Consider the following 26,293-nt stretch of genomic DNA (forward strand, 5'->3'; position numbering starts at 1 on the left):
TCTGCAGAGGTGATATGTACATTGGAATCTCAGTGACATTCTGTGGGTGATACAGCAGGTTCCTTTGTCATTTTCTGTAACCTAGCCAATTCTTAGGATGGAATGTGTTGCATGTGATCCTTTGTGCTGGCTGTGCAGGTTGAATGGAACGTAGATAATGGTCTGCTTGTTTGTTTTATGTCAACATGACACATGTCATTTGGGAAGAGGGAACCCAATTGAGGGAGTGCTTCCATCAGATTGTCCTGTGGGCAAGCCTGTGGTGCATTTTCATGTTGAGTGATGTGGATGCGGGGATCAGCGCACTGTGGGTGCTGCTCTTGGGCGGGTAGTCCTGGGATAAATAAGAAAATAGACTATAGAAATTATGGGGAGCAAATGACCTGATAATTATAAGATGAAATAAACCTTTTTCTTCCCAAGTTGCTTTTCATAGTGGTATTTTATTACAGTAATAGAAACCCTAAGTCAGATTATTTGAGCCACAAGATTTTTCTGAAGGCTCTATCTTTTCTGATACTAGCCTTTGGACTTTTGCAACACTGTTAGTTTAAGTTTACAGAGGTTTATTCTTGCTAGAATTTGATTTTCTCTTCTGTGTAGAGGGAATAATCACTGATTTTTGAAGCTGAAAGGTGTCTATGCTTTTTTTTTTTTTTAAAGTATTGGTTTAATGGTAGTTTTATCACAACCTAGGTATAATCTACAAAAGAAGATTTCCTTTGTATGCTTTGTTTTTGATTGTTTAGTTTAGTTTTGTTTTTGAGACACAGTCTCACCTTGTAGCTCTGGAACTCACTGTGTAGACCAAGCTGGCCTCCAACCCACAGAGGCTATTCTGCCTCCCCAGTGCTGGGACTAGAGGCATGGACCACTATGCCAGGCTTTATTAATTTATTATTATCTTTGTGTGGACATACATGACATGGGTAACAAACACATTAGGCCACGGCGAATGTTTGGTCAGAGGACAACTTTGTGGAATCAGTACTCTTTCTCCGCCTGTGCGTGGGCTTCAGGGTCCAAACTCCAGTTATAGCTAAGGCTTGCATGGTGAGCACCTTTACCCACATAGCCATTCACCTGTCTCATAGACCTTAGTTTTTGAGACAAGTCTCTACTGAACCTAGAGCTTGCTGATTCTGTTAAGCTGGCTGGTCACTGAGCTCCAGGGAGTCACTTGTTCTAGGCCAGGTGATACTGATTCGTGGCACAGAGCCCAGGTTTTTATATAGGTGCTAAGAATTTGAACTTGGGGTCTCACACTTGTGCAGCAAGCTCTTTCCTCCCTGCCCTGGTATGAACATTTTTCAGAGTACAGGAGATCATTTTTAAGGCCAGTCAATAAGACACTCATAAAGCGGACAATGTTTAGACGTCAACAAACCAAGCCTATTAGTGCCACAGAAATAGGGGCAGATAAAAGAAACTTCATTCTTATTTAGATATTTTGTAGTAAGAAAGTTTGAGATAGAATTTCCAGTTGCATCAGAAGAATGTGTTAAATTTATATCATATATTTATGAAAGTTTTTGTTGGTAATATTCATGGTTTCATTGAACAGCAAGATTACTTTCAAAATTAAACTATCCATGAGACTTCATTGTTCAAACCTTAATCAACAGTAATGTTGCAAGGAAAGGTTTTGTGAGCATCTTCAAGGAAGTAGGACTTTTTTCCTTGAATGTTCTAAGTGACAAGTTAGGGTTGAAATACTCGTATTGTGGAATAAATACATTCTTTTTCTTTCCTTTGTCAGGAGTGGAACTAAAACCTGAAGCAGAAGGTTTCAGTGGATCAATTATTCCAAACAACTTACTTGAAAACCTCACTCACGGGGAAATAATATACCCTGAGATTTGCATGCTGGGATTAAATTTGCTTTCTGCTAGCAAAGCTAAACTTGATGTGCTTGCCCATGTGTTTGACAGCTTTCTGAAAATTTCCAGGCAGAAGGAAAAGAACATTTCTCTGCTCATGCAACAGGTGAAGGATCTACGAAGTTCAATCAGTATTTATCACCCTCATGTTCCAATTATTCATCTTCTTATGTTTAATCCAACTTTGAGATGATTACATATCTTTTGTTATGTCTTCAGTGTGTCTTCACTTTCTAGTGATTTTCTAAAGTCATCTAATCCTCTATTTCTTGAATAAGTAGCATAAAATTAATATTGTCATTAGCTAAATAGTAATGTATCCTGAGAGCAGATCTTAAAACTTGTATTTAATCCTATATCAGTATTCTTTCTAGTCATTTAAAAATCTCTCTCTCTCTCTCTCTCTCTCTCTCTCTCTCTCTCTCTCTCTCTCTCTCTCTCTCTCTCTCTCTCTCTCTCTCACACACACACACACACACACACCACACTCAGAGATGCACATGTGCACATATAGGCTCTTATGAAATAATTTCACATTGCAGTTGTGTTATGCTTATATGAAGTCAAATGTTTTAATTGTTTACTTTTCACTCTTTAATCTTTAGGGGACTGTGAAAATCCTTCTAGGAGGGTTCTTGAATATTTTAACACAAACTAACTCTGATTTCCAAGGTGAGTTGAGTCTTGTTTAAGGAAATAATTTGTAATTATTTATGCTGTTGTGTGAAGAATTAATGGTTGTGTCTTCCACTAGCATACTGCTCCATGGTTTCTAAATTGTTTTTATGTGTATCGCCCTATTTGTTCCTCATGCTTCCTCAGTAAAATATATTGAGTAGAGGGGCAACATGTTGATTCCAGGGCCTTCAATAAGTTGTTCAGTAGCTTTGTGAGGACAGTAACCTGCTGCAAACTGTATACTGCTGCTTTATCTAGAGCTCTCTCCTCTTCTTAGCTCTTTCTCAGGCATTTGAGAGGTTTGTGATGAAAGCGCATGTGATTTCTGCCCACAGTAGATCTAAGTTATAGTTGAGGGTTAAGACTAGCATATGTGAAATGTTCATTTGGAATTGTGTGGTGTTTCCTTCCTCCAAGTTAACTTCAAGTTACATGTTTTTGTTCAGGAACACCCAATTTAGTCTTAGGTCTTCTAGAGGACACCATATTAAAGGCTTTGTGATGGCTGTGTCTTATTATTAGGGATGCTAATTTTAATCATTTCTAGTAAAGATGGAATACAGGTTTTTTTGTATTATAGTTTGCAAGTATCTTATGGGTGGCAACTTGAAAGTATGCAAATATCACTTTTCTCATATTTTAGCCCACAGATTTTAGCATCTGTTGGTGATCATGCATGAAAAGGGCAGTACTGTAATGTTTGCTAAATAGTGATTTTGTACTTCTGGTGTTCTTTGTACATTTATGAATTGGATTGTACTACAAGGAAAAGTTTTTCCTGCCACTTACTTACTTAATGCATGAATTGTACCTATATTATACCTTTTCTTATTACTCTTATTGGATATATTTTATTTACATTTTAAATGTTATCCCCTTTCTCTGTTTCCTCTCCATAAATCCCCTATCTAATCCCTCCTCCCTCTGCTTCTGTGAGGGTGCTCCCTGCTCCCTCCCGCTTACCCACCCTGACATTACCCTACACTGGGACATCGAGCCTTGGCCAAGGGATCTCTTCCCATTGATAACCAACAAGGCCATCCTTTGCTATATATGCAGCTGGAACCATGGGTCCATCCATGTGTACTCTTTGGTTAGTGGTTTAGTCCCTGAGAGTTCTGGGTGGTTGGTCTTGTTGTTCTTATGGCTTTCCAAACACCTTCAGCTTCTTCAGTCTTTTCTCTAACTCTTCCACTGGGGACTCTTTTCTCAGTTCAATGGTTGGCTGTGAGCATTGGCCTTTGTATTTGTCATGATCTGGCAGAGCCTCTCAGGAGACATCTGTATCAGGCTCCTCTCAGTATGCCCTTCCTGGCATCAGCAATATTGTCTGGGTTTGGTGGCTGTATATGGGCTGGATCTCCAGGTGGGGCAGTCTCTGGATTGCCTTTGCTTCAGTCTCTGCTTCGAACTTTGTCGCTGTATTTGCTCCTGTGAGTATTTTTGTTCCCTTATCTGAGAAGGACTGAAGCATCTGCACTTTGGTCTTCCTTCTTCTTGAGCTTCATGTGGTCTGTGATTTGTATCTTGGGAAATCCGAGCTTTTGCCTAATATCTACTTAACAGTGAATACATACCCTGTGTGTGTGTGTGTGTGTGTGTGTGTGTGTGTGTGTGTGTGTGTTTGTCATTGGGTTACCTCAACCAGGATGATATTTTCTAGTTCTATTCATTTGCCTAAGAATTTCCTGAAGTCATTGTTTTTAATAGCCGAGTAGTACTTCATTGTGTAAATGTAGCACATTTTCTGTATTCATTCCTCTGTTGAAGGACATCTGGGTTCTTTCCAGCTTCTGGCTATTATAAATAAGGCTGCTATGAACATGGTGGAGCATGTGTTCTTATGGGTATATGTCATGGAGTACAATGGCTGGTTTGTCAGGTAGTACTATGTCCACTTTTCTGAGAAACCTCCAGACTTATTTCCAGAACAGTTGTATCAAACTTGCAATCCCACCAACAGTGGAGAAGTGTTCCTCTTTCTCCACATCCTCACCAGCATCTGCTGTCATCTGAGTTTTTGATCTTAGACATTCTGACTGGTGCAAGGTGGAATCTCAGGCTTGTTTTGGTTTGCATTTCCCTAATGACTAGGGATGTTGAACATTTCTTTAGGTGCTTCTCAGCCATTTGATATTTCTCAGTTGAGAATTCTTTGTTTAGCTCTGTCCCCCATTTTTAATAGTGTTATTTGATTCTCTGGAGTCTAATATCTTCAGTTCTTTGTATATATTGGATATTAGCCCTCTCTCAGATGTAGGATTGGAAAGATCTTTTTCCATTCTGTTGGTTGCCATTTTTTCCTAATGACAGTGTCCTTTGCCTTACAGAAGCTTTGCAATTTCATGAGGTCCCATTTGTCGATTCTTGATATTGGAGCATAAGCCCTTCGTGTTCTATTCAGGAAATTTTCCCCAGTGCCCATGTGTGTGAGGCTCTTCCCCACTTTCTCTTCTATTAGTTTGAGTGTATCTGCTTTTATGTGGAGGTCCTTGATCCACTTGGACTTGAGCTTTGTACAGGGTGATAAGAATAGATCTATTTGCATTCTTCTACATGCTGACCACCAGTTAAACCAGAACCATTTGTTGACAATGCTATCTTTTTTCCACTGGATGATTTTAGCTCCTTTGTCAAAGATCAAGTGATCATAGATATGCAGGTTCATTTTTTGGGTCTTCAATTCTATTCCATTGGTCTACCTTCCTCTCTCTGTACCAATACCATACAGTTTTTATCATTATTACTCTGTAATACAGCTTTGAGGTCAGGTATGGTGATTCCCCCAGAAGTTCTTTTATTGTTGAGAATAGTTTTAGATATCCTGGGCTTTTTGTTATTCCAAATGAATTTGCATTGCTTTCTAATTTTATGAGGAATTGAGTTGTAACTTTGATGGGGATTGCATTGACACTGTAGATTGCTTTCAGCAAGATGGCCAGTTTTACTATATTAATCCTGCCAGTCCATGAGCATGGGAGATCTTTCCATCTTCTCACATCTTCTTCAATTTCCTTCTTCAGAGACTTGAAGTTCTTGTCATACACATCTTTCACTTGCTTGGTTAGAGTCACACTAAGGTATTTTATATTATTTATGACTATTGTGAAGGGTGTTGTTTCCCTAATTTCTTTCTCAGCTTGTTTATCTTTTGAGTAGAGGAAGGTTACTGATTTGTTTGAGTTAATTTTATATCCACCTGCTTTGTTGAAGTTGTTTTTCAGGTTTAGGAGTTCTCTGGTGGATTTTTTGGGGTCACTTAAGTATACTATCATATCATCTGCAAATAGTGATATTTTGACTTCTTCCTTTCCAATGTGTATCTCTTTGACCTCCTTTTGCTGTCTAATTGCTCTGTCTAGGACTTTGAGTACTATATTGAATAGGTAGGGAGGGAGTGAGCATCGTTGTCTAGTCCCTGATTTTAGCAGGATTGCTTTGAGTTTCTCTCTATTTAGTTTGATATTGGCTATTGGTTTGCTGTATATTGCTTTTCCCATGTTTAGGGCTGAGCCTTAAATTCCTGATCTTTCCAAGACTTTTAACATGATGGGTGATGAATTTTGTCAAATGTTTTCTCAGCATCTAATGAGATGATCATGTGGCTTTTTTATTTGAGTTAGTTTATATAGTGAATCACATTGATGGATTTCCATATATTGAACCATCCCTGCATGCCTGAGATGAAGCCTGCTTGATCATGATGGATGATCATTTTGATGTGTTCTTGGATTTAGTTTATAAGAATTTTATTGAGTGTTTTTGCAACGATATTCATAATGGAAATTGGTCTGATATTTTCTTTTTTTGTTGGGACTTTGTGTGGTTTAGGCATAAGCGTAATTGTGGCTTCATAGAAGGAATTGGGTAGTTAGTTTTATTTCTGTTTCTATTTTGTGGAATAGTTTGGAGAGTAATGATGTTAAGTCTTTTATGAAGGCGTGATCTAATTCTGCACTAAACCCACCAGGTCCCAGGCTATTTTGGTTGGGAGACTTTTGGTGACCGCTTCTATTTCTTTATGGATTATGGGACTGTTTAGATGGTTTATCTGATCCCAATTTAACTTTGGTACCTGGTATCTGTCCACTTCATCCATATTTTCCAGTATTGTTGAGTATAAGCTTTTGTAGTAGGACCTGATGAGTTTTTAAAATTTCTTCAGTTTCTGTTGTTATGTCTCCCTTTTCATTTCTGATATTGTTAATTTGAATACTGTCCCTGTGCCCTCTGGTTAGTATGACTAAGGGTTTATCTATCTTGTTGATTTTCTCAAAGAACCAGCCTCTGGTTTTGTTGATTTTTTTTTTTTTTTTTTTTTTTTTTTTTTGTATAGTTCTTTTTGTTTCTACTTGGTTGATTTCAGCCTTGAATTTGATTATTTCCTTCCATCTACTCCTCTTGGGTGCATGTGCTTCTTTTTGTTCTAGAACTTTCAGGTTTGCTGTCAAGTTGCTAGTGTGTGCTCTCTCCAGTTTCTTCTTGGAGGCGCTCAGAGCTATGAGTTTTCCTCTTAGCACTGCTTTCATTGTGCCCCATAAGTTTTGGTATGTTGTGCTTTCATTTTCATTAAACTCCAAAAAGTCTTTAATTTCTTTCTTTTTCCTTGACCAAATTTTCATTGAGTAGAGCATTGCTTAGCTTCCATGTGTATGTGGGCTTTCTGTGGTTTTTGTTGTTATTGAAGACCAGTCTTCATCCATGGTGACCTGATAGGATGCATGGGATTATTTCAATCTTCTTGTATCTGTTGATGCCTGTTTTGTGACCAATTATCTGATCAGTTTTGGAGAATGTACCATGAGAAGAAGGTATAGTATTGTATAAATTTGTTTTTGTCATGGAGTATTTTGGTTTCTCCATCTATGTTACTTGAGAGTTTTGCTGGATATAGTCTTGCATTTGTGTTCTCTTAGGATCTCTGTGGCATCTTCCCCGGATCTTTTAGTTTTCATAGTCTCTGTTGAGAAGTCTGGTGTGATTCTGATACGTCTACCTTTGTATGCTGTTTGACCTTTTCCCCTTACTGCTTTTATATTCTCTCTTTCTTTGGTGCATTTCGTGTTTTGACTGTTATATGATATGATGAATTTCATTTCTGGTCCAATAAATTTGGAGTTGTATATTTATAGGCATATTTTTCTTTAGGTTAAAGAAGTTCTCTTCTATAATTTTGTTGAAGATATTTACTGCCCCTTTAAGTTGGTAATTTTCACTCTCTTATATACCTAGTATTCTCAGGTTTGATCTTCCCATTGTGTCCTGGAGTTCCTGGATGTTTTGGTTTAGGAGCTTTTTGCATTTTGCATTTCTTTGACTGTTGTGTCGATGTTTTCTATGGTATCTGTGCTCCTGAAATTCTCTCTTCTATCTCTTGTATTCTATTGGTGATACTTGTGTCTTATGACTCCTGATCTCTTTTCTAGGTGTTCTATCTCCAGGATTGTCTCCCTTTGTGATTTCTTTATTGTTTCTATTTCCATCTTTAGGTCCTGGATGGTTTTGTTTTATTCTTTCTCCTGTTTGCTCCTATTTTCCTGTAATTCTCTAAGGGAGTTTTGTATTTTTTGTGTTTCCTCTTTAAGGGCTTCTACCTATTTACCTGTGCTGTCCTGTAATTCTTTAAGGGGTTTATTTATGACCTTCTTAAAGTCCTCTAACATTGTCATGTGTTGTGATTTTAAATCAGAATTTTGCTTTTCCAGTGTGTTGGGGTATCCAGGACTTGGTGTGGTGGGGAAACTTGGTTCTGATGATGTCAAGGGGGTCTTGGTTTCTGTTGCTTTGATTCTTGGACTTACCTCTCACCATCTACTTATTTCTTGTGTTAGCTGGTCTTGCTGATGATTCTGACAGTGGCTTGACCCTCCTGTAAACCTGTATGTCACCATTACTAGGGAGCAACTCTTTCCCAGCAGTGTCTGGGTACAGAGAGCTGTGGTACAGGGCCTGCACAGGGCGCAGACAGAAACTGGAAGGGTTATGTCCTAAACTGCTCCTTGATTCCTGTGACTGGAGGACTCCAGGCAGGTCCCTCAGAGCAGAGGTAGTGGTCTCACCTGTGCTCTCAGGTGTGTCAGCACTTCTGCCAGTGTCTGGGATAGAGAGCTGTAGCACAGGCTCAGTTCCAGGTACAAGTAAAACCAGAAGGATCCTGTCCCAGACCTCTCCTAGGTTCCTGTGTCTTGAGTCTTCTGGGCGGGTCCCTCTTGGGCCAGGACTTTGAGCAGAAGTGGTGGTCTCCCCTGTGCTCTCAGATGCGTCAGCACTCCTGTGAGACTGGCTCTCTCTCAGTGGAGTCTGTGTACAGAGAGCTCTGGCACAGGGTCAGCTCCCAGTGCAGGAGGAAACCTGGAAGCATTATACTTTTTCGTACTAGTTTTTTTATTACAAATATTTAGTACTGGTATGACATGTTAAAGTTTACAAACCTCTGTTAGCACATTATTACTATCTAACACTCATAACATATTCTATTTTTCCTAAGGCATTACCTAATATCTTTTTCTTGTTCCTAAAGAGCTTTTCCCTTCCAGGATACATTACAGTTAATTTTTATATTCCCTTGCTTTTGTTGCTATGCCTTTTATGTCAAACCTAGGGAAGCCTGTTCTATGATTCCAAAGATTTATTATTTCTAAAAATCATTTTCTTCTCTTTATATTCTTTGCTCTTGAAGGTTGATCCTAGCATGAATCTTATCTCAAATACTTCTCTTTTTGTGCTACATTCGGGGAGACTTTAAAAGTTCTATTCCACTGGGGCTGGAGAGAGAACTTAGTCATTAAGAGCACTCACTTCTTTTCTGAAGGTCATGAGTTTAATTTCCAGCAATCACATGGCAGCTTACAACTATTTGATGTCATCTTCTAGTATGCAGATGTAAATACAAAGTACCCATATACATAATATAAATAAATAAACATGCTTGTCAAAAAATTTAAAAGCAATTTTATCCCAACATTTTAATCATTTAAAAAATTATGGCAGCTGCCCAATGTCTTGACAAAACACCATGACCAAGGCAATTTGTAGAAGAAACTATTTAATGGGGGCTTATAGTTTCTAAGAGTGAAACCATGGCTATCATGAAGGAGCATAGCAGTAGGCAGGCAGCCATGGCCCTGGAGCAGTAGCCAAGAGTTTACATGTGATCCATAAGCAGCAGGCAAGGGAGAGAGGAAAAGAGATATATCACTGGGAAAGGTATGGGATATTGAAATCTCCAAGTCCATCCGCAGTGACATGCCTCTTCCAACAAAGCCACACCTCCTAATCCTTCTCAAACTGTTCCACTTAACATATGACCCTACCAGGTCCATTCTCACGGAAACCAAACCTATTTTATATTTATAGATCCTTTTGCTTGATTATTTTGGTTTTTTTTAATTATTATTTGTGTGTGTCCATTTACACATTCACACTAAAACCTGTCAATTTTAAACTTAAAAAAAAAAATCTAAGCACATTTTGGTTCTGCCTACTTTTTTATTCAAAAAACCTTTAAGGGACTTATATTAAATACCTGCAGGGTGAAGTTCATGCCAGCTTATGGACTCCTCGTAAATCATCCTTCCAGAAATGCTTTCTCTTACGCTATCCTGTCTGCTCATTGCCTTTATGAAACAGATTGCTTAACTGGGGTTTCTAGTCTTAAACCTCCAATCTCTTAAGAAACATCTCAGGTTCTACAGTTGTATTGTTCTTGTCATGTCTGAACCGGAAAGAATAATTTATGCTTCCTGTTGTGGAGTGAGGCGCAGCTGAAACATACATGTACAAAATATATTTAAAACATTGTAAAATGACCTATAAGTAATAATTATTACTTTAAAGATTTTTTAAATACAGAATACAATTTATTCATGGCATGGGGAGGGGAGTTAAGGGGGTGGTAGAGGCAGAGAAAGAGAAGAGAGGGAGAGAGGGGCAGAGAAGTAGAGAAGTAAGGACTGGCCATGAGTACATGGAAAGAGGTGGCGGGGGGGGGGGGGGGATGGGGAGAGGAAGGGCAAGGAAGGAAGAGCAAGAGACTTTAAAGAATATTTATGAATTAGTGTACCATTGCTTTTGTTTTATGATAAACTCTTTAATAGATATAAGAAAATGATCAAACAAAACAGTTTTCAATACTGACATAATCTTGGCTATTTTATATCTATCATTTAATTTCCATGTACGATGTAGTAGTTACAATGTAAACAATGTTTTATTAGTGTTAGTTCATTTGCCTTTAGTTTTGCTAGATCTTCAGGTACTAACTCTGTTGTTTATAATCATTTAATATATGACTATAGTTTTTTACTTCTTTCAATGAAATTTGATTATTATTTTCCTTTAATCTTTTTTTTTTTTTTTTAAATTTAGCCTGCCAGAGAGTATTGGTGGATCTCTTGGTATCTTTGATGAGTTCAAGAATGTGTTCAGAAGACTTAACCCTTCTTCTGAGAGTATTTCTGGAGAAATCTCCTTGTACAGTAAATATGCTAGAAATTTTATGTTTTCACTAATTCCTTAATATAATGTGTTTCCACTAATTTGTAAGCCATCAACTCTTACTGTTGTAATTACTATTTAGTCAGTACCATGTTTTATGTTTGACTTATTCAGTTTTAGTATCTGTGTATATATAATATATATATTAGCGATTTTAATTTGATCTGGACTAACCAGATGCCTTTAGCCCTATGTCAGCTCCAACCTTTGTGCCTGAGAAATGCTGCGATTTTGATTACTAAAGAAAATTGAAGTAAGATCACAACACTCATCCCAGATTTTTCCTTTCTTTAAAGAGTCATTATCTGTGTCTAGTTGAGTATTCTGCTTCCCATTATTGTAGCTTAACGGCTCTTAGCAGGGAACCCATTTTTATAATGTAGTCTCGACTAGAAGACTCCACAGATTAATAACAAAACACGGGCTGTGTGAAGCAGGATGAACAAGAGCTCTGTGCACTTCCCTGCCTGCCTCACCGCCCACCTCAGGCTCCAGGCCCCATGGAAGCTCTGTGAGACACCACTGTGGGCCATTTGAGAGAGTGGCTGTACGTTAATAGATTATTTATTTTTTAAATTACACGAACAGTTTAACATTACATCTTTTACCTTCTCTGTATTCCATTTAAACAAAATACTTATAATTATGATGAGTAAAACTTTAAAACTTTACTTCAGTTCACCAAAGTCAAATGAAAGAAATTTTCCTCGGCGGGGGGGAGGGGGGATGTGAAATAATAGTAATAGTTATTATCATTATTATAAAATTATTATTAATTGAATGTGAACATTCAACTTTATGTAGTTGAACATTGTATAATATCATTTAGGAATGTGGAGAGTTGTAAGGTTGTATTTCTCATTTAAAAATATTTGCGTTTGGGAACTGGAAAGATGTCTCAGTGGTTAGAGCACTTTCTGCTCAGTCATCAGACCAGAGTTCAGATCCCAGTACCTATGCAGGGCAGCTTACAAACACCTGCAACCGCAATTTCAAGGGGTCTGACCCCAGCTTTTGGCCTTTTCAGATACCTGTGCAGGCAGGCGGGTAGGCACATGTTCACTTGTGCACACTAAGAAAAGTAAAAGTAAATCTTAACAGTTTTTAGAGACATTCCACCAGAATTAATAACCTTGTTTTATAGAAATAATTCCTCATATAATTATCGTACTTTATTTGCACCACTTAAAAGCTATAAATACCAAAATTTAAGCCAGATTTATAAAGAGATTGCATAAGAACTAAATCTATTATAAATAGGTATGTTCATATTTTTTCTTATAGCCTGCATTTTATATTGTTACTTATCAGGGCTATAAGATTGTAAACTGCTACTTGTTTTTCTTTTTCTCTAGGAAATTCTTCTCCTTGGTATTCGGAAAATTGTTGAAAGTGATTTCACTATGAGCCCTTCACAGTATCTGACTTTCCCTCTGCTGCATACCCCGAGTTTAAGCAATGGTGTCTCATCACAAAAGCCTCCTGGGATCCTTAATAGTAAAGCCTTAGGCTTATTGAGAAGAGCGCGGATTTCCCGAGGCAAGAAAGAAGCTGACAGAGAGAGTTTTCCCAACAGGCTGCTTTCTTCTTGGCACATAGCCCCAGTCCACCTGCCATTGCTGGGTCAGAACTGCTGGCCACACCTGTCAGAAGGATTTAGTGTTTCTCTGTGGTTTAATGTGGAATACATCCATGAATCCGAGAGTGCTGCAGAAAGAGGAAAGAAAGCAAAGAAGAGAAACAAACCATCAGTTCTAGAAGACAGCAGTTTTGAAAGAGCAGGTATGGTGGCAGGGTCTGATTTGTAGACTAAGATTCTTCAAATAGCTCTTTGCCTGAGCTTTAAGCACATGTGGCAGGACTTTAATGTATTCTTTAAATCTTCTTCACCTTAAAGGTCCTATGTCACCACTGAATTACCAAAGCCTGAGTTTTCAGACAGCCTTGAAATCCTCATTGTCTCTAAACTTGAGATAGGGAAGTAGGGATACTCTATTTCTGCAACAGCTGCTGAAGTTAGCAGTCCCATTACTGTGCTAGTGTGGCCTCTGATACTAGAAAGGAATAAATAAAACCCTACAGCCATTTAATGTCATGTTCTCCTTTTGTGTCTTACATCAGTGGCCCTTCTAGTTACTATTCCTGATCATTTACATGGAACAGTCCAAATTAGAACAGAGTATATCCATGGCTGAAGAATTGCTGGTAGGCCGTATTGAAGTCACTTTGTGTTTTTGTTATCTTCTTTTTTAAGCGTCCAACAATTTCTTAGGACATACAGCAGCTAGAGGAAATAGTCTTAAAAACTGGTTGTGTATTTTTTTGACCTGTTCAAAGTGGTGGCTAATATTTATATAACCAAATAACTCATAATGTTCCTCTTCTTTAAAAGTCTGAGCCTTTGGACATGCACTGTATTTTAGTACATCTTAGCATAAAGTCACATTATAGTAACAAATAGCTCGTCATACATGTTCTACCTGTCATCGTGGGGGCAGATAACGGGAACATACAGGCAACTGAAGTATGGGAGGGAAAACCAGCTAGCTGACAGCCATCAACACGTCTCCCAGCTGGAGGCAAACTGTGACTCGTGGTATCGGATTCACTTAGCGCTTTATTTCAATGTCCTTCACCGCTGTAAATAATAGCCAAGCACTGCAGCTTCTCTAAGGAGAGTTCTAATAATATTAGAGATCATGCCTTTCTAACCATTTTGTTAGTGCAAGGCGTTTGTTGATGGCACATGCTTTCTGGGCCATGGTCAGTTGTGTGGCAGTGGCCCAATGAACAAAAGCAGAAACTTGGTTAAGTTTAAGACGCTGGTTTTGTTTTTCTGTTGTTTTTTGTTGTTGTTTTCCCACAGTGTTCTTTTGAGGTTAACATTTATCCTTTGAAAATACTATTGTTTGAAACAGGTTTAGGCATTTGGGGTTAAATAATACTTTACAAATAATCAAAGACACATTGTATTCTCTTTAAATCTACTTTTCCATACAGTTTTTATGAACTATTTTATGGATGATTCTAACATTTTTCTCGCAGAAGGTGATAGACCAGAAGTTACAGACTCCATCAGTCCTGGTGACAGACTCATAGAAGGTGGCTGTATTCATTTGATTTCATTGGGATCCAAAGCATTGATGATCCAAGTGTGGGCCGATCCCCACAGCGGCACGTTTATCTTTCGGTATTGATTATTCTCAACTCCTAGCAAATAAATCATGTCTTTAAATACTTTATTTAAGAAATTATCAAATAACATTTATAAGAGCAATCTGTTATTAAAGATCATTACAGAAAAAAAAGAAAACTTAAGAGAAAAATTATCAGACAGCACGTGTATTCTATCTAGCAGGACACAGAGAGCAAAACATTGCGGATCAGGTGCCTAGACATCCAGCAGAAATAACTGGAGAAGTCTTGCTGAAAACAGTCATACAATCATTCTTGGTTACGTGGCTTGCAGGCAGATAGAAGATTCTCTCCATGGATGAGCTTCCAGTGTCCTATACAACCATTTTTATGCCATGCCATAAAGATAGTAACGTTTGTTGGACAGTGTTTCTCTGTTTAGCTGTTTTCACAGCATACTGTTTTTATTCAAACAATACTCTCTCTTTGTTCCCTTAAGGGTACAATGTTTTTGTTCTTTTGCTGTTTTCTTGTTCTCCTTTTTTCCCTGTCATCTGTCCCTGGACAGGAACCTTAGAAGACACTGAGACAAACGTGCTTAGGTTTGAAATAGGAGTGTGGTATCTGTCCTGCTTCCTGAGCCAGCTTCTCAGTGACCTCAAACAGGACACAGCAGTCGACTAGTTTAATGAATATTACATATCATCTTTCTAAAAGTCAAAATTAAAGTCTGAAAGTTATTGGGATTTTATGTTTTGTGGATATTATAAATGTTAGTAGGTATTTTCTAAATATATTTTCTCTTTATTCTTTCAGTAATCTTGCAAAGAAAGTTAGCATCCAATATATTCTGGCATTTACACATTTATTATAGGATGTATTCTTGATAAACCAAATAGTACATTATAATTTCTAAAATAGACAGTGAGTATTAAGTAGAAACCATCTTTGCCCACTGATTTATAGAAATCATTGCCCAAGTTATTGACATCAGCAGTGAATCTAATCCATTTTAGTTTATAAACTGAGGAAGCAGATGTGATATAAAAGTCATACTGACTTTCTCAGTTGGTTTGTCTTAAAATCGAAGTCACTTTTAATTCACATATTGCGCATGACAGTTGCAGCATGTGTGTTAGCTGTTAAGGTGAGAGCCGTCATGTTTTTGGTCTGTGATTTTGTTCTGCAGCGTTTGTGTGGACTCAAATGATGACATGAAAGCTGTTACACTAGCACAGGTAGAGTCACAGGAGAACATTTTCCTTCCAAGCAAATGGCAACACTTAGTACTCACCTATACTCAGCATCCTCAAGGGAAGAAGAGTGCCCACGGGGAAATCTCCATCTGGGTCTCTGGGCAGAGGTAAGAAGCGTTCTCGCGATACTCTTCTCAGCCACAGTTTTAGATTTAGTCTTTATTCCTGAAGCATTGCAAACTAGATACAATTTAATATATACTGACAGGAATTTACATCAAAACTGGATTTTTTTCTCTTTATCTCTTTAGTACAGAGTAAGTCTTCCATAGACATGACTGTTGAAACTTGTGATTCATCCAACATCAGACTGAAAATATTTGAGAATTGCATCTGTAATGAACATTTAAAGTTTTGCCTTCAGGTTATTCCCCAAACAATAACAACTATTTATATTATTTTAGATGTTACAAGTAACTTAAAGGTAGTTTAACTTATATAAGAGGCTATATATAAGTTATATGTAAATAAGGCATTTTCTAGAAGGGATTTGAATATTTTTAGCTTTTGGTACCTGTGTGATGCCTGCAACCAACCTCCAATAAATACTGTGGATGAATATATTTAGGTATGAGGAGCAAACTAAAAACCTGGGCATTTTATATTTAGGAGCAGTATATACTAGGTAAGTAATTATTAGAGCTGTAATATTGTCCCTCAAACCCATGTGTTACAAGAATGAATCCACTCAGAGTTCTTTAAATTAATTGATTAAGAAGGCTAATACCTAAACTAAGTTGGGATAGAAATAAATGACTAAAGAATATAAAACATTTATATCTGGTAATTAGATTGGGTCTTAGAACTATACAATGTGACAGATTCAGGTAAAATACCACATAACTTTTACCACATAGACTTCACAACCAAGTTAATAAACATTTTGTAGACTATCTTAATGTAAACACTAGCCCTGAATGAACTGTGTCCTAGTTTGCTTTCTATTGCTTTTATAAAACACTAACCAAAACCAACTCAGGGAGAAAAGGATTTATTTGGTTTATGGGTTATAGTCCATCATGTAGGAGAGCCAGAGCAGGAATGCAAGGCAGAATCTTAGAGACAGGAACTGAAAGCAGAGAAGACAGGAACGCTGTTCACTCCCATGCTAACGCCCAGCCTGCTCAGGTACCTTTCTTATAGAGCACAGGACTGCCTGCCTCCAGGTGTCCACAGCGTAGGTCCTCCTCCTTATCAACAGTCAGGGAAACAACCCACATCATGCCCACAGGCTAGTCTCCTAAAGGCAACTCCTCAACTCAATTTCTTCTTCCTGAGTGACTTTGGCAAGCTGTCAAAATCTAACCACAAATTATAAAGGTGGCTGGAAGAGTCTCAGTTGAGTCATGAGAAAGAAAAGATAGAAAAGCTTGGCAAAAGGTAGTGACAACCTGATAATTATAATTTTACTTTTTATAAAAGGTTATTATGTGTTATATACTTGTTAGATCTTTTGCTAGGTGTTTTATGTATGTTACCTCCTTATTCTCTCAGAAATTACTCAAAATAGATTAGTTCATAGAAGTCATATACATCCTTAGCACAAGTTAGGTGAATTTTATCAGGTATTTATCAAGGAATTGCTGTGTGTTAGCCATGACACTGCTGTAGGAGGAAACCTGCGCAGAGCTGGGCTTCATGGGAGCAGTACAGGCAACACCTGAAGCTCGGAGTCTAGGTGGGGTCATGCTGTAACCCTGCACTGTGCTGTTCCTTCAGCTCCTCCAGCCTTGGGATGTCTGGATATAGGACCACACACTAGTTCCTAGTCATTTTCAGAGTGAGGGATGAGGCTGTCAGACAGTCTCTTGACTCACACACTGCCTTCTCCTTCCTCTCCCACTTACTAATTTTACTTTGCTTTAAGAAATTTTCTCACCAGTTGGTAGAAGTTCGTTTTACTAGTTAGCAGATCAATGACCAGGTAACAAAGGTCAACAATATTATTCTGTTGGTTTAAATTTGATTCTTTGTCATGTTAAAAGCTATGTATGTTTTTCTACAAAGAATGTATTTCAAGAGGTTATTTTAATAAAAATGAATAAGCTAAGCATGGTGACTCATACCCGTAATCCGAGCACTGTAGAAGTTGAGGAAGGAGGATTGCTGTGACTGGGCTATAGAGACTACCGTAGAGAAGTGAACAAACAAAACAAAAACCCATAAAGACACTGAAAAATAACGTGGCATCCCACTTCACACAAAGGTGGGTCCCTGGCAGAGGCACACTTAGTTATTGTTTATTTTACATTCATCTTGCCATATTTTCCTTTACACCTAAGAAAAGCAAATCAACGCCACAAGGTGGCGGTAGTGCTTTAATTGTGGCCATTTATTAGTCCAGAAAGAAGGCAGTCTCCTTGTGTGTGTGTGTGTGTGTGTGTGTGTGTGTGCGCGTGCGTGCGTGCACGCACACGCACGTGTATATAATGTATTCTTCTTTAGGCTGGTAAGATAGCTCAGCAGGAAAAGGCTCTTGTTGATTCCTGGAACTCAATTGAGAGAATTTATTCCTGCAGGTATTAAACCTAGTGTAAATATGGACACAGAAATATACACACACATATACAAACATGTAATTTTAAAAATGTAAAATATTACTATTAAGATAGTTGTCTTTACTTACTAAATATGAATCAGATTCTAAAGTTTTAAAACAAATGTATTAAAATTTAATTTCTTAAAGTGAGTTAGCCATGTATGTCTCCACTTTCTAAGTTTTCGACCTTGCCTTAATAGGTCATCCTCATTATCTTAATACGGAATTTAAGGCATTCCTGAAAAGGGGGTGCACTTGCATTCAGCAGTGTCTTTAGGTGATGAAGCTCTGTCAGCCTTTGTGTTTCTCTCTGAGAAAGCCTTACTTTTACCTGTTCTGGCTCTGTTTTACATAAGAATTCTTGACCAGCCTTTACAGAAAAACAGACCAAACAAAATTTCTGTAATCTTTAGCATTAGAAAACAAAATACAGAAACACTGGCATTTCAGAGTTTTATACAGAAAAAGTCGGGACATTCTGAAACTCTGACTCCAACACTGATGGAGCATTAGGAATAATTGCTCAGATGTGAGACTTTGACAAAATAAGGAGAGGTCATTACTTTGTTTCTGTGAACCAAGTAGGCAGAAGCCAGGTGATAAAGACAGCTTGGAGCAAAACAAATGCCAGGAAGGGGCATGTGTAGGAGCCAGGAGACAAAGACTGTTTTCTTCCTTGACCAGAATGTAGGATCTGTTCTACATGGTACTGCCTGCTGCCTGCACTTCTGACCAAGAGACAGAAGGTGTCCTCTTCTCTCTCCCATTCCCTATAATACAACTCAGGACCTAGAAAAGTTCAGGAATGTCCCCTTATTAAACGTTCATGGGATTCCTACAAATCATTAACTTAAATTTGTTTTTAATGTAGGAAAACTGATGTCATCTTGGATTTTGTTCTTCCAAGAAAAACAAGCTTATCATCAGACAGCAATAAAACGTTTTGCATGATTGGCCATTGCTTAACATCCCAAGAAGAGTTTCTGCAGTTAGCTGGAAAGTGGGACCTTGGGAACTTGCTCCTCTTCAATGGTATGTTTTCCCCCATGAAACATACAAACTTTAGGTTAACACATCTTACATACATTAACCGGAGAGCAATCCTGGTCTCTCCTTGACTTGTGTTTAGTAAGTACTACATTCCCAAGATTCTGACATTCACCTTCAGGATAGTTTTACCATTTTATTATGGAATGTTTTCTTACAGTTGCTATCTGATGTGGAGATGTAGTTTCTAAACTCATTCCATACACTTAATCAGCATTTCTTGGGAAGTACAATGACATATCTAGGTAATCTACTTATGTAACTCTTATTTATAACTTTTAATGTGCGGGGGGGTGTTTGCCTATTTATGTAACTGTGTTCCACATACATGCCTGTTGCCCACAGAAGTCAGAAGCGGTCAGATCCTATGTGGCTGGAGCCACAGGAGGTTGTAAGCTGCCATGTAAGTGCTGGGAATGAAACCCAGGCCCTCTGCAAGATCAGCCAGTCCTCTTTACCATTGAGCTACTTCTCCTGTCTCTCTTTATTTATGATTTTAGTACATTTGATCCAAATAGGGAATTTTTGCAAAAGCAGTGAAATATACCATTTAAGAAGTATTAAGCCTGACACATGGTAGCATTTGGAGTATGTTTAGATGGTAGAGAATAAAGGCATCAGTTCTAATTTTATTTAAAATAAAATGTACCAAGAAAGAGTTTTCATCAAAAAAATTTAAGTCCTCATTTATTAAAAGAAAGGAAGAAAGAAAAAAACAAGAAAGAAAAAAAGAAAGAAAGAAAGAAAGAAGGAAAGAAAGAAAGAAAGAAAAGAAAAGAAAGAAAGAAAGAAAGAAAGAAAGAAAGAAAGAAAGAGAAAGAAAAGCAAGCAGCTGGGAAGTGGTGGCACACGCTGTTAGTCCCAGCACTCTGGAGGCAGAGGCAGGTGGATCTCTGAATTTGAAGCCAGCCTGGTCTATAGAGTGAGTTCCTGGATGGCTGGGTCTATACAAAAGAAACCTGTCTCAAAAAAGTCAAAACAACAACAAGACCCTGTCACAAAGGCGGGGCGGGTGGGGCGGGAGGTGGACAGATGGTTTAGAGGTTAGGAACACTCCTTGCTCTTGCAGAGGACCAGGCTCAGTTCCCAGCACACACACTTGGTGGCTCACAACCATCTGCAACTCCAGTTCCAGGTGATCCAGTGCCTTCTAAATTCACAGGCACCAGGCGCTAATGCAGGCAAAATGCCCATACACATAAAAATGATAAATAAATCAATCAATCTTAAAAAACAACAACCCCCCCCCCCCAAAAAAACAACAAAACAAACCCAAGTGTGGTTAAATTAAAAGTCACCATCTTAAGGAACAACAGCAACAACAAAATGCCAAAAGCTTCCCCACTTCCTTTATATCTGTGCATCGTTAACATAGTCCACACAGGTTAGTATCCTTACACTTATTAGGAAACAGCCTTTGCTTTTATAAGATGCAGTAAACAACTGAAAGAAAGACTCTGCCAGACACACCTCATTTTCTTGCTGTTTGTGAAAAATTCTACTTGAAATGCTTTAAATAACTAGCCTTACTTTTCTGTTATCCAGGAGCTAAAATTGGCTCACAAGAGGCCTTTTACCTGTATGCTTGTGGACCCAACTACACATCCATAATGCCGTGCAAATATGGCAAGCCAGTGATTGACTACTCCAAATACATTAGTAAAGAGATTTTGAGATGTGATGAAATCAGAGACCTTTTTATGACCAAGAAAGATGTGGATGTTGGTCTCTTAATTGTAAGTTTTAGCTTCGTAAGTTTCAACATTGTAGAAGGTTTATGTAGATGTGTTTATTGGGATGTATACTAAGCAGTGAATTAGATTCCTAAAGTTTTCAATTTTGTTCTTTTCTTAGAGTGTGGAGTTTTTTCCTTAAAAAAAAAAAAGTGAAACACTTTAATCTCCTGTTAAACTTGCTTCATGCTTTAAGTGTATGCGTTTTTATTTGTTTGAAGTTATATTTATATAGCAATTTTATCAGCTAAGTGTATTTTATACCTAATAATCTTTCAGGAAATGTTTATGATACATTGAAGATATAGCACTTTCAACTTGACATTGTCTTTTTAAAATACCACATATTTCTTTTCATACTTAGAAATAAATATGAAGATTCACTTGTAATATTAATTGTAGTTAATGTATTTAGGGACCATGAGATGGTTCAGTGGGTAAAATGGTTTGTTGTGCAAGCCTGTGACCTCAGCTTGAACTCTGGAACCCATGTTAAGCTAGAAGGAGAACCACATGTATGTTGTAACATGTATATGTGCCCATATAAATTACAATTTAATAACATATTCAGGGTCTAGACATTGTTAATATCAGTATAGAGTAGGCATTTTTCCTTCTAAGTATTGTATTTGTTCCCTATTGCTTTTTTGCGTTATTGCTGTGCTTAGTGAGACTACTTAACTTTCTGTAGCTCCTTGTAAGTGACCGAGCCCTAGGATTCTCTTTGACTTCTGTGAGGAGTAGATCAGAGAAGTTTGACATGGACCAGTGTTGGTTGACACTACTGTCTGGAAGGAAAATTTGACTTTAATTTGTTTACTTCTCCTGACAGTGTGGAACTTTGTTCTAATAAAAGAAAAAATCTACTCAGAGACACTCCTTTTTAAAATTGAAAGTTCTTCTCTTATACAACACATCCCAACCACAGTTTCCTCTCCTTCCGCTCCTGCTAACGACCCCCATCTTTTGTCTCCCCCAGATTCACTCCCTGTTTGTTCCTGTTTAGAAAAGAGTAGGCTTAAAGGAGACAACAGCCAAACAGGACAAAACAAAATATCATAAGACAAGGCAAATGCCCTCATAGCAAGGCTGGCTAAGACACCCAACAGGAGGAAAAGAGGAGCAGCAGCAGGCATGGACTCATTCACTCCCTCTGCTACTGTTAGGAGTCCCACAAAAATGTCAAGCTCACAGCCTTAATACATATACACAAAAGACCTAGTACAGACCTGGGCAGTCCCTGTGCTTGCTGCTGTGGTCTCTGTGAGCCCATGTGAACCCTGCTCAGTTGATTTAGGGAGCCATCCATGCTCTGGTGTCCTCTAATTCCCTCTGACTCCTGCATTCTTTACTTCCCTCAGAGACACATTTAACTAGGTAGGCAACCTATGAGCATATCCAAAGGAAAAACTTGGGGTAAATCAGCCCAGAGTTCTCATATTTCTAAGAACAGTGCCAAAAATAAGCCGAGCGTGACAGAAGACTTGGCTCTCCCATATTGAACATATACAGTTTAATCTGTGTGAACTTGAGCATGGTACTAGTGAAGCATTCTCTGGACAGTGAGGAAAGCGCTTAGCTCTAGCTAGTAGTATTTATATTTTAGTTTCATGTTTATTCCGGATGTATCAAAGCCAGACTCCTCCGCTGTGCTCCACGTCATTGCTCACAGCTTGGTTAGCTGGTCATTTCTGTTGTGGGAGGCAGTTATGACCTCTCTGTCCATCTTTGTTTAGTGTAATAGCTATCTTTTAAAAAATAAAGATAAAAATTAGTCAAGTGTCTTTTGTACTGAAATATTTGCTAGTTGATGGGTAACGTTTTAAACTATATTTTGTCATTAAATGAAAATGTTTGTGTTTTAGGAAAGTCTTTCAGTTGTTTATACAACTTACTGTCCTGCTCAGTACACCATCTATGAACCTGTGATTCGACTCAAGGGCCAAGTGAAAACTCAGCTCTCTCAAAGACCCTTCAGCTCAAAGGAAGCTCAGAGCATCCTGCTAGAACCTTCTCAACTCAAAAGCCTCCGACCTACAGAATGTAAAACTATCCAAGGCATTCTGCATGAGATTGGTGGGGCTGGTATATTTGTTTTTCTCTTTGCAAGGGTAAGAATCATGATTATAGCTTTGTCTGAAAAGCTCCATCTTTTATTGATAAATTGTAAGGCTTCTTATAGAATACCAAAAAAGCTATATTCAGCTATGTAAAACTTTAAAAAAATTATCTCATATTGATACCAAGTTTTCAGCCATGGATAAAAAAAGGTTTATTTAAATTTTTGAAGATTTTAGAAGGTTTCTGTTTTCCACAAATGTAACTGAAACAAGTAAATGTTAAATATATGAGGTTTTAAATTGCCTTTGGGAAGGAAAATATATATTGTACTAATGATATAAAAGAAATGTGAAATGATTCATCTATTTTAATTCTGTGTATGTGTGTGTTAATTCACATATGTGTTTACACTGGTAGAGCTAGTTGTGTGTCACCTGACTTGGGTGCTGGGAACCAAACTCAGGTCCTCTGAAAAAGCTCCCTTAGCCATTAAGTCATCTCTCAAGACCTGAGGTATGTTTTCTTTGTTTAAAACAGGGAGAGACAAAATTTTGACTGATTGTAAGCATTATTTTAAAGTAAACCATTTATTTATCTTCTCTCTTTAGCTCCTCACAGGCAGAAGAGTATCTTTCCCGATAGAGAATGAGCGGTTCATAACTCAGTACTTTCTATCTTAAGGTTTCCTGAAAAACACAATTTGGACACTAATAATAACCTTGATTTGCTACATATAATTTTTACTTCCTCAGCTCTGTATTTCTCTTTAAAGCAATGTTGATCTTCCTTAGAATGTCATTTTATTTTATACTTCTAAAGCATCAGATTTTCACAGCATGTCCCTAAGAAGCTTGCTTCCTTTAATGAGGCCACCTTTGATCTAATTTTGCAGAAAGGGTGTACTAGCATTTGTTCTTGTTAGAGTTTTAATAAAAGTCTTGCTAGTGTCTTATCGACCTAGTGTGTTTCCTGTCTTGTCATTCATCCTCCTACTGCTTTTCCCCAACTAGTATCTAGGTGGATAGATTTTCATCATCTCTTTTCCCATTATAATTTCAAAATGTATGCTTTTGGTTTTTCCTATTTTATCTGGATAGTAAATATAATTTATCATAGAAAAACATTAATTTATACTGTGCTTGCAGTATATGATCTTGCTAATAGACTTTTAAAGTGGATTTTCACATACAAAATTTAAAATGTGTTTTATATTCTTCTGCTTCCTATAAAGATAAAGTGTATGTTTCCTAAAAGCCTAATACAGACAGCCTGTCTTTTAAGCCTAATTTCATGCCAAACAGAAATGTGAACCTTTAGGTGTTCCAGTAAAGGCCCGTTCCTTTCTAGATGTGCCCTGTGCCCATTCCCCATATCCCTGAATTCCCCATATCTAGTCTACCTTTCTCTTCAGGCTACCTTCTCAGTGCAGCCTTCCTTAAACCAACAGAGAAGTCAGAATCGGGTGCTGTGCAAGATCCTGAATGTGTGTGCAATAGAAATATAAATCCCGTCTTCCGTCTTTTATTGTGATAATCATGCCTGGTTCCTAGAAGCCAGAGCTATCAGAGGTATTGGCTAATGACATCTGACACATGTGATTTATTTCTGCCTTTATCTTTATGCTTCACAGGCGCCCTCCTGTCTCCCGTAACACATGACGCTTATTTTTTTTTTAACTTTTATTCTTCTCTCATACTTTACATCCCGACTGCAGTTTCCCTCCCTTTACTCCTCTAAGTCCCTCCTTTCCCCCAGATCAATTCCTCCTCTGTTTACCTTTAAACAAACAAACAAACAAATACCATCAGGCCTCCCAGTTATATCTACTGAAGGTGGCCTGAATAGATACAATAAATCTGGGCACAAACCCTCATATCACAGCTGAACATAGTACTGCGAAAACATGGCTCAGAATGAACTGAGCAGGGTCGTAGAAACTGAAGTGACAGACATGGGCCCTGTATGGGTCTGAACTAGGTCCTCTGTACATACCTTATGGTTGTGTGCTTTGGTGTTTCTTTTTTTTTTTTTAAAGATTTTAAACATTTTTTGCTTAAAATTATACATTTTTGTCAGTACTGTTTTTTCAGATATTAAAATAAATTTTACATAAAACCATGTGAATATGTTTTTTAGTCAGTACTTGATTTTTTTCAAGGGCTTGACAGTATGCATTGAAACGTACTAGTTGCAATAAGCGTAAAGTACATGCAAAACAAAACGCAACATGGAAATAGTCAAAGTCTTCTTGTTTTGTGAATATATGTATAGTTTTTGTTTTCTTTATTTCTTGGACTTCATACAGTCTGTGAGTTGTTTCTGGGGGAGTGCAAGCCTCTGGGGTTAGCATCCCACTATCAGTGACTGCATATTATGTCTGTTCTTTTGTGACTGGGTTATCTCACTCAGGATGATCTTCTCTAGATGCAGCCATTTTCTTAAGAATTTGGTTAAGTCATTGTTTCTGGTGGCTGAGTAGTATTCCATTGTGTATATGTACCACAATTTTTGTATCCATTCATCTTCTGAAGGACATCTGGGTTCCTTCCAGCTTCTGGCTATTATAAATAGAGCCGCTATGAACATTGTGGTGCATATATCTTTGTTGTGTATTAAAGTGTCTCTGGGGTATATGCCCAGAAGTGGAATAGCTGGGTCTTCAGGTAGTACTATATCCAATTTTCTGAGGTATCGCCAGACAGATTTCCAGAGTGGTTGTATTAGCTTGCAACCCCACCAACAGTGAAGAAGTGTTCCTATTTCTCCGCAGCCTCGCCAGCATCTGCTGTCATCTGAGTTTTGGATCTTGGCCAATCTGACTGGTGTGAGGTGGAATCTTAGGGTTGTTTTGATTTGCATTTCCCTGATGGCTAAGGATGTCGAGCACTTCCTCAGATGTTTCTCGGCCATTCGGTGTTCCTCAACTGAAAATGATTTGTTTAGCTCTGTACCCCGTTTTTTAATAGGGTTATTTGATTCTCTGGTGTCTAGCTTTTTGAGTTCCTTGTACACCTTGGATATTAGGCCTCCATCTGATGTGGTGTTGGTAAAGATCTTTTCCCATTCTGTTGGTTGCCGTTTTGTTTTCTTGACGATGTCCTTAGCCTTACAGAAACTTTGCAATCTCATTAAGTCCCATTTGTTAATCTTTGACCTTAGAGCTTGAGCCATTGGTGTTTTGTTCAGGAAATTTTCTCCTGTGCCTATGTGTTCTAAGGTTTTCCCTACTTTCTCATCTAATAGTTCCAGTGTATCTGGTTTAATGTGGAGATCTTTAATCCACTTACACTTGAGCTTTGTACAAGGAGATAAGAACGGGTCTATTTTCATTCTTTTGCATGTTGAGTGCCAGTTGGACCAGCACCATTTGTTGAATAGGCTGTCCTTTTTCCATTGAATGTTTACTGCTCCTTTGTCAAAAATCAGGTGACCATATACATGAGGGCTCATTTCTGGATCTTCTATTCT

General features: G+C 37.9%; 1 protein-coding gene across 1 annotated transcript in view; it reads left to right on the forward strand.

The window, feature by feature from the left end:
* LYST (lysosomal trafficking regulator) overlaps positions 1-26,293 on the forward strand; it is a 162,412-nt gene that overhangs the window by 48,994 nt on the left and 87,125 nt on the right. Inside the window, exons 9-17 of the mRNA XM_080918294.1 lie at positions 1,760-1,986; positions 2,486-2,552; positions 10,926-11,035; positions 12,410-12,836; positions 14,100-14,244; positions 15,379-15,552; positions 18,856-19,016; positions 20,577-20,767; positions 22,630-22,875. Coding sequence (XP_080774420.1) covers positions 1,760-1,986; positions 2,486-2,552; positions 10,926-11,035; positions 12,410-12,836; positions 14,100-14,244; positions 15,379-15,552; positions 18,856-19,016; positions 20,577-20,767; positions 22,630-22,875 — 1,748 coding nt within the window. The remainder of the gene's footprint in view (positions 1-1,759; positions 1,987-2,485; positions 2,553-10,925; positions 11,036-12,409; positions 12,837-14,099; positions 14,245-15,378; positions 15,553-18,855; positions 19,017-20,576; positions 20,768-22,629; positions 22,876-26,293) is intronic.

This window comes from Micromys minutus (assembly GCF_963924665.1).
Source record: "Micromys minutus genome assembly, chromosome: 6".
NCBI lineage: Eukaryota > Metazoa > Chordata > Mammalia > Rodentia > Muridae > Micromys > Micromys minutus.